Source organism: Xenopus laevis, chromosome 2S, assembly GCF_017654675.1.
Source record: "Xenopus laevis strain J_2021 chromosome 2S, Xenopus_laevis_v10.1, whole genome shotgun sequence".
Classification (NCBI taxonomy): domain Eukaryota; kingdom Metazoa; phylum Chordata; class Amphibia; order Anura; family Pipidae; genus Xenopus; species Xenopus laevis.
Window position 1 is genome coordinate 158,918,627 of NC_054374.1, and position 13,337 is coordinate 158,931,963.

At 39.2% G+C, this 13,337-nt stretch overlaps 1 protein-coding gene across 2 annotated transcripts in view; it reads right to left on the bottom strand.

Annotated features, from left to right (window-relative positions):
• The window catches only part of naalad2.S (N-acetylated alpha-linked acidic dipeptidase 2 S homeolog), a 57,642-nt gene extending 45,421 nt beyond the window's left edge, over window positions 1-12,221 (bottom strand). Inside the window, exons 1-4 of one of the 2 annotated variants that reach the window (XM_041584589.1) lie at window positions 12,066-12,220; window positions 4,997-5,102; window positions 4,572-4,643; window positions 2,034-2,220 (exon numbers count right to left, since the gene is read on the bottom strand). In XM_041584589.1, the coding sequence (XP_041440523.1) occupies window positions 2,034-2,144 (111 nt within the window). In that variant the 5' untranslated portion in view covers window positions 2,145-2,220; window positions 4,572-4,643; window positions 4,997-5,102; window positions 12,066-12,220. Of the gene's footprint in view, window positions 1-2,033; window positions 2,221-4,571; window positions 4,644-4,996; window positions 5,103-12,065 lie in introns of both variants that reach the window. The other variant, XM_041584588.1, reaches the window with a different exon arrangement.
• Between the last annotated feature and the right edge of the window lie 1,116 nt (window positions 12,222-13,337).

Below are 13,337 nucleotides of genomic sequence, written 5' to 3' on the forward strand. Positions count from 1 at the left end.
GAGCGAATCTTTTCACCAGGTATGGATTTGCTTCAAAATCCCGCCTTTCACCATCTGCAAATTTTTGTACTAAATGCACCACGTCAAAAATTGTCGCCAATAAAATAAAGTTGACGAGAAAAAACATCCATTGGCTCTAATGCATTTGGAAAAAAGTCACCAAGTTAAAAAAGCCGTCAAAAAACGCCCATTGACTTTATTGCTTTTGGAGTGAGGAAAAAAAGTTCCTCGCATAAAAACATGTTTGTCACCTACTGACTTTTTTCAGCAGTTTCGAACATTTTTCAAAAATAAAAATTACATATAAAAAAAAACATACAAAAAGTATTTGTAGAAGTGAAACCTATTGGCTAAGAATAAAAAAAAATTGCAGGCTCGGTGAAGCAAAACAGGACAGGTCCGCTCATCACTACAGGAAACCTTATGTAGCTTTGGAGAATATTCAGCTAAGGACAGGGCATTCTGGATTAACTTTAGTGAGTTAGCAAATTTATTTAGATTGCAATTAATTTATTCTAAAATTCAAAAATAGTGTTTTACAATTTATTCCATGATTCAAAAAAATGCAACTTTGAATTTGATTCTAATTTTCGGGGCAGGACTATTCGATTGAATATTACACGTTCAAGTTCTTTCATAAATAACCTCCCATACGAGTTGTGAGTAGATTCGAATTTATAGTAAAAAAAAATCACATTAGTTACTGTAAAACATTTTCAATGCAGTTTACTATTATTTTCAATGTTATTTATGGGAAAATAAGTGAAAATAAGTCCATAGGTGTAACTACAAAAATTTTTTCCAGGCATGAAAACATCTTCACTTTTTACAATAAAATTTTGATAGAATGTCAGAAAATTTGCTAAAGTTTTGGCAAATATTAAGTTACAGTTAGTGAATGGCGAATTTATTTGGCAGGCACAAATTTCCGTGTTTTCGGCGCCGGTGAATAATTTTTTTTTTACTTTATTTTACGCCATCGACAATTCCGACACCAGCGACAATTAAAGGTACCTATTGACTTTAATGCATGTCAAATTGTCGCCAGCAACGGAATTAACGCGTTTTGCAAATTTCGTGAGAAATTTGCACATTTTTCTGTGAAGTGAAACAGGATAAATTCACCCATCACTAGTTACAGTATTTATTTCTCAGATATGGCCAACATTTATTGGTGGATAAAACATTTACAAAGGAGAACAATAAAAAATAATGCATAAATAGGAAAGATTTCACAAAATTTGGAAAAAATTTGAATTTTTATAAATCTTCCCTTACGATCAGAACAGGATAAAGACTAAATGATAAAAGATAAATGACCAAACAATAAGGGTCAAATTTACTTAAGGTTGAATATTGAGGGTTAATTAACCCTCGATATTCGACTGCCGAATTGAAATCCTTCGACTTTGAATATCGATGTTGAAGGATTTAGCGCAAATAGTTGGATCGAACGATTTTTCCTAGAGCTAAAAAAGATAGCAAAGCCTATACGGACCTTCCCCATAGGCTAACATTGACTTCGGTAGCTTTTAGGTGGCAAACTAGGGGGTCGAAGTTTTTTCTTAAAGAGACAGTACTTTGACTATCAAATGGTCGGATAGTCAAACGATTTTTAGTTCAAATCGTTCGATTCGAAGTCGTAGTCAAAGGTCGAAGTAGCCCATTCGATGGTCGAAGTAGCCCAAAAAACCATTTGAAATTCAACATTTTTTTTCCTCTATTCCTTCACTCGAGCTAAGTAAATGGGCTTTTTTGTTGCAGGAGTGTCATGAAAATAACAGGAAATTGTCAAGATTTCAGAAAAACCTAAAGGGGGACATTTACTAAGCTCGAGTGAAGGATTAGAAGGAAAAAAACTTCAAATTTCAAAGTATTTTTTTGGCTACTTCGACCATCGAATTAGCTACTTCAACCTTCGACTGCGACTTCGACTTCGAATTAACCCTCGATATTTGACCCATAGTAAATGTGCCCCTAGCAGTGACACAAAAAAAATGTAGCCACTTAGCATGCGCAACTATTCTACTGACCTCTTTTCCATGTTCATCGATTATGGAGATATAATTGGGATTGCTGCTATTGGGATATGAGAGTAAGACGTCATAATGAACCAACTTTGCCGAATCCAACCCAAAATCCATCCACTGCTCCTGAATTCGCTTCGCAAGCTCTAAATTCTGTTTGGTTCCTGCCAGATGAGGAATCTTTGTGAAGTCTCTATAAAAACATTAAAATGTTATAATGGTTGTTAAGCATGAAAGGAACCATGGGATATGGGATGGGATTCTTTTTCCGGAAACCTGTTATTTAGAGAGCTCCGAATTACAGGAAGGCCATTTTCCATAGGGCCTGTTTCAAACAAATAATTGTGATTCTAACTTTTAAAAATGTCCTTATTTTTCTCAAAAATATACAGTCCTGTCAACCTTTATGGCTGACTTTAAGGGGCAGATTTATCAAGATTTGAATAAAAAAAAAACTTTGAAATTCAAATAAAAAAGACAACCGAAATGTATTAAAAAAAATCAAAGTTTTTTTTGGGGTGAATAGGCCATTTTTGTTTGAATTCAAATTGTATGAATCGAAGTAACACTGTATTCGATCAAATTAGATTCTAAGTTTTTCCTAAAAAAATGTTGATTTTTCAAATCCACCAATTGACTCCAAATAGGTTCTAGGAGGTCCCCCATAGGCTAAAACTGCAATTCAGCGGATTTTAGATGGCGAATGGTTGAAGTTGATTTTTTAAAGAGACAGTACATGAATTGAATTTTTGTTCAAATTCGAATCAAATTTGGACTATTCCCTAGTCGAAGTACACAAAAAATAGCTCGAAATTTATTTTATTTTCATTTGAATTTTCCATCCAGCATGCACAGCTCAATACTTTCCTCTTGCTGATCTGCTTTGCATAAACTATGGAAGTTTGACTCAGCATGTTACCCAGTTATATTTGGATTGGACCAAACTGTATTCTTGAGTTTATTCTTCATTACCAGATCCAGCAGATGTTCCATGATCACCTAGCTTTGCTTCAAAAAATTGGGTCCTCATCAAAAGGCACTCCGGCTGTTCTGGGATGGACCACTTCATGTGCTTCTTGCTACAGATACTGCAGTGAAAGTGGAGCGGAAGCCGAATTGGATCCACTCATAACACTGTAAGAACACTCAGCTTCAACCAGTTGTGTAAGTGGGGGAATTGCAGGACACAATAAAGCCTCTTTTCCCTGCACCACCTAAGTCCCAGGGACCTCAATATCCAGTGCTAAGGCAGGGAGGTCCTCTTCGGGTGAAGATCATACTCTAGGACAACAACCGAGGACAACACGTTAACATCAAGTCATGTTTTTGGGTTCGATATTTTTGCCAAAGAAATACTTTTATTGTGGTCGCTGTGCATCGCTCCTATCCAATGATGAGCCGTTGGTACGTAGACATCAGCCTCACTAACAGCTCTTGTGCCAGTGGTTGCAACTGTTTGTGCCTTAAAGTACTCTAGCTAAGTGACACTTCAGGCTACGGGCTACACCCACTGCACAATATTATGGGACATTTTCTTGTAACAGCAGCACAAACTCGCATAATGAAACGAGACGTAACTAACCACAAATTTAACACCTGTTTAATTTCTGTAACCTTGGCATCCTGATATCTTGTTCTGCTTCTCCTTGTACTCAGACGAAAGGGGCGTACAAGGGTATATAATCCTGCGTCACAAAATAATAAACAGACAAGTACTTGCATCACATCTTGTGTATTCTTTTGCTTGTCTCCCGGAGGTCTCTGGATCCTAAGTGGGCTACTCCAAGGGCGTGGCAGGTGAAGGCGGTAAAGAACCACCTCAACAACTTCGACCCTTGATAAATCTGCCCCTATGACTCTATCTTTATAAGGTCAGTGGCAGACAGTGATTTCAGGTATTTTCCCCTAATAATTACCCCCACAATCTAACACACCCGTGATCCAGGGTTGGACTGAGGGGCTCAGGGCCCACCAGGACTAATGTCCAGGGCCCCCTCTGGCCCCCTGCCGACCCCTACTATGACACGCCTAAAAATGCTTTTTTTTCCTAATCCGATCAGGAGAGGGGACTGGCCCATTAAGGGTCAGGCCCACCGGGTTTTTTCCCGGTATCCTGCTGGGCCAGTCCAACACTGCCGTGATCCCAGGCACTTTCCATTCAAATCCATAGGTTGGGATTCTGAGCATTATGTCACTCCCTACATGACTATCAATTGCCTGGGGGGGACAACATATCCAGAATAATAATTATTTGGGTAAATTTAGTGTATTGTAGCATAAAGATATAAAGGAGCATTGTAGAATTTTGTGTTGTACATTTGGACAGGGTCGGAGTGGGGGGCCTGGGGCCTTCCGGTGCTGCTGTCCCAGGGCCCCCCTCCAGACCCCTGTCCTCCACCGCAGGTTTTTTTTTTGGACGCGTATGCATGTTTTTTTTTCACGTGTCTTTTTTTATATTTTTTTTAGATAATCCAGGGAGCAGGTCTGGGCCATTTGGATATAAGCGGAACAGTACATTTTAATTAAAAAAGGGTTAATTTTCACCTTTAAATCCAAAGATTATGGGATCCATTATCCGGAAACCCGTTATCCAGTAAGCGCCACATTACCGAAAGGCTGTCTCCCATAGATTCCATTTTATCCAAACAAAAAAAAAATTATTAAAATAAAAACATTTTTAAAAACAATTTCCTTTTTCTCTGTAATAATAAAACAGTAACTTGTACTTGATCCCAACTAAGATATAATTGATCCTTATTTGAGGCAAAAGCAGCCTATTGGGTTTAATGTTTATATGATATGATAAGATAATTTATGAAAAGATCTGTTATCTGGAAAACCCCAGGTCCCAAGCATTCTGGATAACAGGTCCCATACTTGTATATGAAATATAGACCAGCCTACTGCAGGAGGGATCTGAATTTAATGACAGTCAACAGCGCATTTATTTTAAAACACTGGCTTCTTACCGCAGGAAATGCCTGATGTTTTCCGCTTTCATTTCTGACACCAGTTCCTGCCTTATGTTCTGCGTGGGTGGGGTTATCCTTTCCTCTGAAGGTTTTATCAGCCATCCTATAAATGACAAGACCGGGATACAGTATTTCTGGCAAGTTGGGTTCTATAAAACATAACTATTGCGGTGTTTATACAAATGGCCTGTAGATGTCACTGTGCTCAAGACTTATACTGTGCATACTTTCTATACAGCTTGTGGTGTTAGAGTTGCTTACTGCTGAGTAATGGCTGCATGAACCTGCTAATAAAGCATTGTTATACTCTACTCATCCTTGGCTACCCAAAACATAACAAAATGACAATGAGCTACCAAAGTCACCTCAACTTGTATTACTTAAAAAAAAATAGCATTAGCCATTCCAAAAATGCAAATGAGGCATTATACAATGTACAGTATAATGCAGCCCATGACTAAGGGCCTTATTTATAAAAAAAATCCTCACAGATTTGGCCCCCTTATTTATCAGTACATCTTACTGAAAATTTCCTGATCAGGGAAAAATTCAAAGAAATTTGATTGTAAGAATGTTTTCGATTTTCCATCCGAAAACTCTTTTTTATGGATTTTTGCCCAAAAACCATGAAATCTTCAGATTATTGCACAAAACCCAGGGCAGATCAGGATATCTTCAGGACTCCCATTGACTTATACAGTATACAACCTTGGCAGGTCTGAGATGCCTGATTTTCAGATTCTGACTTTTTCCATCCTCAGGGTATAATAATTCTCGAAAAATTCAAGTTTGTTTTTCCACGAAAAATGTGGATTTCATAGTAAAAAAAACTAGAATTTTTAAACTTTCTGACATTCAGGCTTTAATAAATAACCCCCTAGGTGTCCCTAGGACACGAAAAGCATAGGGAGGTTGGAGATGATGCTTTTTTAATGCAACTCTAGGGGTTGTGAGTCGTATTAAAGTATCAGTGTGGGACCTCCTAGAATTTAATAAAGACAAGCTTTAAAGATTTGAGGTCCATTCGCAGCCAATCAGAAGCCAAACATAAACTAAGCCTGTTATTGGTTACAAGTTTAACTTTATGCTCTCCATTATGTTTTCCATTGTGTCCTCCATTGTGCTCTCCATTGTGTCCTCCATTGTGCTCTCCATTGTGTCCTCCATTGTGTTCTCCATGCTTTATGTTCTGATAACTGTATTCCTTTAAAAAATGTGTGGCTGGCTTTAATTGTTAGGCTTTGAAAAAGCACACAAAGGCTATTAAATACATGGCCACTATTTTAGCATTGTGTTGACTTTCACAAACAAATTTAAAGCAGCCGCATTAAATTACAAATAATATAGAGCACAGAGGGCCGTTTGATGTTCAGCCCTGATGAGAAACAACCTGGTAAAACTAATAGAGACAAGAATATGTTGCTCCTTTTACATTTCATCCAACATGCTCCCAGCCATCTGTGTTACTTCTCTGTACATTAACACTTATTTTGGGAGATGTATAGGAGGGTGACACATCCCTGTGTATTTGTATTTGCATTTGGTTCAGCTAAGGCATTATATATGTATATATAGGGACATGGGCTTTTACTATTGAGTGCTGTTCTTATACCTATCAGGGAGCTGCTATCTGGTTACCTTCCCATTGTTCTGTTGTTAGGCTGCTGGAGGGAAGGGGGTGATATCACTCCAACCTGCAGTGCAGCAGTAAAGAGTGACTGAAGTTTATCAGAGCACAAGTCACATGACTGGAGGCACCTGGGAAACTGACAATATGTCTAGCTCCATGTTAATATTTCTAAATGAAATATAAAAAAATGGAAATGAAAAATGGATTTTAGTGCAGAAGTCTGCTGGAGCAGCACTATTAACTGATGCATTTTCCCATGACAGTATCCCTTTCAAATGTAGCATACGACACATCCTGCATTTTAAACTGCTGCCCGACCCACTAATATCAGTTGGTGGGGGCAAAGAAGACTTACAGTGAGACCCATGACCCAAACTAATAACCATATCCAGAATTCCTACCTGCAGCCTGAGGGTTTTCTGCAGGTAACATGTAGACTAGTGTCAACCCACTGCAGGACTCTTACAGACTCCTAAATAATTTGCATTTGTGATTAGTTTTTTGCTTTTTTTAATGATTTCGACATTTGACGGAAAGCTCTCCATTTAGAGTTGTAAACTGTTCTCTGGTTGCTAGGGTCCCACATACCCCAGCAACCAGGCAGTTGTTTGATAGACAGGCTGGAAGAAGTAGAAGTCTGGGCCTGAACAGGCATAAAAGTTATACAAAATAATAATTATGTAATCTTAGAAGAAATCTGCTGTTTCTTTCTTGTTGATATTATGTCGGCCCAAAGATCTAAGAATAAACACAGTCTCTACTGAACAGAGAATTCACAATTATTTTCTGGCCAGAATGCCTGAATTCATGAGAGTTATTTTCATATTTTTCTTCTGAACCAACAGCGCGATTATTGCATAAACCTCCCAACATCTGTCAGTTCCACATATCCAACTTATAAACAAGCCGAATCCATGAGCGGAAGGGAAACAGGTATTTTTTAAAGTGCAAACAAATGAAATTTAACTTGTCTGTAACTAATTCTGTCTCTGAATTGCTCCGAGGAGCAATCTAAACTGGACAGGATTAAAGGAGACATATTGTGTAAAAAATAAGAACGTACCAGTGCGTTACACTCATTGAGATATAGAAAAATTGTGCTAAAAGTGGACCTGTCACCCCGACATAAAAACCTGTAAATAAAAGTCTTTTTCAAATTAAATATGAAATCCAAATGCTTTTTTTTTATTATTAAAGCATTCATAGCTGTTGTAAACTCATTTTAAAATCTCAGCTGTAAATCAAATATTGCCTGTCCCTCCTCTAGAGGCGGGGCAGACAATTACTTTCACTTTCCATTCAGCACTTCCTAGATGTCACTGCTCTCCCCACATTCCCCTCTCTCTCTTTACCATTTAATTGTGTAACCAGTAGGGATGCACCAAATCCACTATTTTGGATTCGGCCGAACCCCCGAATCCTTCGTGAAAGATTCGGCCGAATACCGAACCGAATCCTAATTTGCATATGCAAATTAGGGGTGGGAAGGGGAAAACATTTTTTACTTCCTTGTTTTGTAACAAAATGTCCCACAATTTCCCTCCCGCCCCTAATTTGCATATGAACATTATGATTCGGATTTAGTTCGGCCGGGCAGAAGGATTCGGCTGAATCCTACTGAAAAAGGTTGAATCCTGGCCGAATCCCGAACCGAATCCTGGATTCAGTGCATCCCTAGTAGCCAGGGCATGGGGAAGGACATCAGGTCCCCCATTCTGGTGCATAAACAAGATTTTAAGATGATGCAAGGCTTGAATTTATAACAGTGTCCACAAAATGGCGCCTGCCTGACTGCTATAATTATGAGTTCCCAGACCGAACGAAACAAGGTTCAAATAATTTATATTGTGTAATTAAAGTTTATTCTGCTTAACTAATGTCATAAAATAGTATTTGGATCACGATCGGATCAGCCCGATATTGCCCACCTCAAGGTGGGCATATCGGGGAGAGATCCGTTCATTTGGCGACATCGCCAAACGAGCGGATCTCTCCGTGTATGGCCATCTTAACAGAGCCTCCTGTAGGCTGCCAGTCCTCATAGGGGCTACCAAATAACCAATTTGGCACCTCTAGCAATAGTTCTCATGCTTATGTTGCTCCCCAAATCTTTTTACATCTGAATGTTGCTCACAGCTAAAAAAAAGGTTGGGACCCCTGGATTAGACACTTTTACAAATAAGACACTCCTTATTCTGTAATGGAGTAAACAAGAGAGCCGTCCATGTAAACACAGGCTTTGAGACTCCCTGACCCACACATTCCTATGAAGATAATTGGAGTTTCAGAGTATGACAGGACTGCTGTTTGGGATAAGAAGGAGAGACTCCTACATGTGTACAGAGAAATGCACTCCCCCGAAAAGAATTAAAGTGATTGGCTGCTTTGAGTTACTCAAACCTGTGCAAAGCTTGTATTCACTATTACATTGTTTTAGGCAACACTCAAGCTTGTTGTAGGCATTGTTTTCCCTTTGAAGTGGCTGTAAAGATTCATAATACTGTACATGTACATAGTATAGTACATAAATTTCGATATTGGAATTTTCGAATGGCGCTGAGCGGCGCAGCAAATTGTCTTTTTTTTGTAGGGCCAGGAGATCAGGAGAGGGGGTCTAGCCGGCAGGAGCACACGAGGACCGGGCCCACTGGGTTTTTCCAGTGTCCCGCCAGGCCAATCCGACCCTGGTAGCCATAGACCTCCCCGCTAGGAAAAGTCTCTTGGAAGCCTATATAAATAATTTATCACTGGGTGGTGGATGAGTAGAGCTCAATAATCAGTGTTGAGAAAACAAAGCTCATGCATTTTAAGCCTAATTGCCAACCGACTGGTACAAATACATAGTGAATAAAGTACCCCCTATTGTAAAATATAAGAATATTATAAGTCACCAAGGAGTTCCATGACCATATAAAAGCACAAGGCCGAAGGCCAAGTGCTTTTATATACAGGTCATGAAACTCTGAGGGGTACTTTATTCATATTTTCCAACAAGGGTACTTTATTTATTATAATACAGTTTTAGTGTCATGTGACAAGGGACATCACTAATCACCGTTTATAACTGATGACATCACTAGTCACCGTTTATAAGGATATCATTTACAAGATATTCATGGCTTTTGTCTATTATAATATATAATAGACAAAAGCCATGAATATCTTGTAAATGATATCCTTATAAACGGTGAGTTCTGATGTCATCAGTTATAAACGGTGAGTAGTGATGTCATTTCTGTCACATGACTCACTGAATCTTGTGTACTAAAATAAATAAAGTACCCCCTAATGCAAAATATGAGGATATTATAACATAAGTTACCTTGGAGTTCCACGGCCTCGTGTTTTTATATGGTCATGAAACTCCTCGGTAATGATACCCTTATATTTTACAAGAGGGGGTACATTATTTACTATATATATATATATATATACACACACAAATATAGCCAACCCCCAAGGAACGTATGCATTTTTCTACTAGATCCCCAAAACTCTCCCCTACAGATATTTTAACGGGATGACGAGTGAGAAGACACAGGGGCACATTTACTTAGCTCGAGTGAAGAAGAAATAGAAGAAAAAATACTTCGAATTTCGAAAGTTTTTTTGGGCTACTTCGACCATCGAATTGGCTACTTTCAACTATGACTTCGAATCGAACGATACGAACTAAAAATCGTTCGACTATGCGACCATTCGATAGTCGAAGTACTGTCTCTTTAAAAAAAGCTTCGACCCCCTACTTCGCCAAGTAAAACCTACCAAACCTCAATGTTAGCCTATGGGGAAGGACCCCATAGGCTTTCTAAGATTTTTTTGATCGAAGGAATTTTGTTTGATTCGAAGGATTTAATCGTTCGATCGAACAATTATTCGTAGGGATACGAAGTAGGGATATTCGAAGTCGAAGGATTTAACTTCGACAGTCGAATATCGAGGGTTAATTAACCCTCGATATTCGACCCTGAGTAAATGTGCCCCGTAGTGTCAAGAGATCCAGAGAAGCAGAACGTTAGTCAGGCCCCATATCCAGTAGGTGACAGTGTGACGACTACTCCAGTCGTTGCTAAAGTGATGGATTCTGGGTAAAGAAAAAGTGGTTGGCCAAGTAACTGTGCAAAGTGACCTGATTCCTACTGACCTACAGAAATGCCCCCAGGTGTGTTGTTAAGAAAGAAACCAAACCAAAGCAATTCCTCAGCCCTCCCCCATATCAACATCATGTGCAAAAATACCCTAACCATATACTCATTTACTACCACTATGAGAAGCGCAAAGAATATTACACGGTGCTGCCCTACTGCTTGCCATGCTCAAGATACCTTGTTAAGTCAACCCCACAATAAAAATGTGCCTAATAAAAGAAAACATTATTCTGAGCAACTTTTCAATAAACGTATCAGTGCTTTTAAAGTTGTTTGTAAAAACAATTGTTATTGACAGCTTAAAGTGATACTGACACCAAAAACTACTTTTTCAATTATTAAAGTGCATTAAAAGTTATCTATAGGTCCTGTTGATTGTTTTTTGCTGATAGGGTTGGTTTTGTAAGTAATTGTTACTCTAAAGTTCCTAAACCTGACTGTTTTGCCAACCTGACTGTCCCTTTTCAAACTGTCAGTGAGCGTTGCGACTCTTACAGACGAGCATTTTTAACTGCGCTCCCCTGCGTTCCGGTTTCATGCGTTCAGCTGCAGGGGAGCGCAGGAGTAGATACACTGACTTCTTTTCAATGGGGCTGTACTCACACAGACCAGTGATGGGCGAATTTATTCAGCAAATAAATTCGTGAAACGCCAGCGAAAATTCGCCCGAAAAAATTCACCAGCGTCGGAAAAACGGACGCCAGTGTCAAAAATGGCCACCAGCGTCAAAAATATGGGAGCCCCCTCATAGAGGAACAGGGGAATCAGATGATAATGAAAATGTGTCTGGCAAATACTCTTATGTCAAAATTATAAACAGCATGCAAAGACGATGTTATGATAGATGTAAAAAAAAAAAAGTTTAATTGCTGGCGTCTGTATCTTTTTAACGCCTGCTTGTTACTTTTTTAAAGATTGTTGCAAAAGTCTTAGTTCCCCAGCAAAGACAAGTCTGTGAATCAGCCGCCTTGTCTTACATTGCAGCAACAGTCAGAACCACCAGTGCAGAGCATAGAAAGGGACAGACGAATGCTGCTTTCAATAGCAGCACCTGTGCAAAGTTGCTCGGAATGATGACAAAATGTTATTTTGGGGTTGACTTGCCCTTTAAAGGAGACATTACATTTTTAAGAGGCAAAATGAATAAAACACAAGCAGCACCACTTTAGTTTGGAAGGTCCGAGGCAAAACGTATGGAGCAGCAGCAGCAGCAGCTCCACTCACATAATAACCATTGAAAGTTCCCAGAAAAGAAAACCCCTCCATTGTGTCGTCATCACTGACTCACCTACAAGGATCCCCAGCAGGAAGAGAAGAGCCATAGTGAGACAGGAGAGCAGACAGGTGCGCCTGGTGCTTCTTTTCCGTGCCATGTCTCTGAGGATCGCTCCCAGCTGCTCACCCATGGGACTCTCTGAGTGGGACGTACCTAAAACTTGTCCTTTTTTTTTTTTTTCTCTGGCTTTTGGTCGTCCTTTAAATAGGGCCGACAACTGACTAATTCCGCCACCTACTGGTATCACCTCTGTGACTGGGTCCCTGCAGCATTGTATTGAAATGAATTTCTTCTGGAAACAATAGAGTGTCACCATCTTGATAACAAGAAATCCTTTGTCAGTCGTGTTTCTCTGTGGGGGGGGGAAATGTGCATCTTTGGTTTTATTTCTCTCCATTGTCCATGATGAACTGAGCCACAATAAAAAGAAAACAAATGTCATTCTAAGCAATTTTACAACTTACAAGTAACCGCCGTTGCATGATATCAAGAGTCAGAACCGGGGAACTGAAATGGACAGAAAGACGCAACTTTCCACATCAATCGCATTTCAGAATAAGTCTGATACGAGTGGGAATTTGTAAGGAATATATATTGCAGAGTTACCTAGAATTACATTTACATTCATTGCAAGATAACCGTTTTTGGGTGGATTTCCCCTTTGGCCTAAAAATGACATTTTCCTTATTGTTTACAAGTATTGTTGTCTATTTCTAATAATATCCCCCCTATTGTAAAATATAAAGATAGCAGGTTACATTGGAGTGCCGTATAAAAGCCTGCACCTTGTGCCTTCATATGGTCACAGAACTCTAATATCCTTATCATTTACAGTAGGGGGTACATTATCCCTTATACTACATGAGTGATACTCAGAGTTCCCTGTATAACTCAGCCTGCAGCCTTGTGCCTTTATATGGTCACAGAACCCCTCAGTGACTTCTAATATCCTTATCATTTACAGTAGGGGGTACATTATCCCATATAATACATGAGTGATACTCAGAGTTCCCTGTATAACTCAGCCTGCAGCCTTGTGTCTTTATATGGTCACAGAACAACTCCTCAGTGACTTCTAATATCCTTATCATTTACAGTAGGGGGTACATTATCCCTTATAATACATGAGTGATACTCAGAGTTCCCTGTATAACTCAGCCTGCAGCCTTGTGCCTTTATATGGTCACAGAACCCCTCAGTGACTTCTAATATCCTTATCATTTACAGTAGGGGGTACATTATCCCATATAATACATGAGTGATACTCAGAGTTCCCTGTATAAC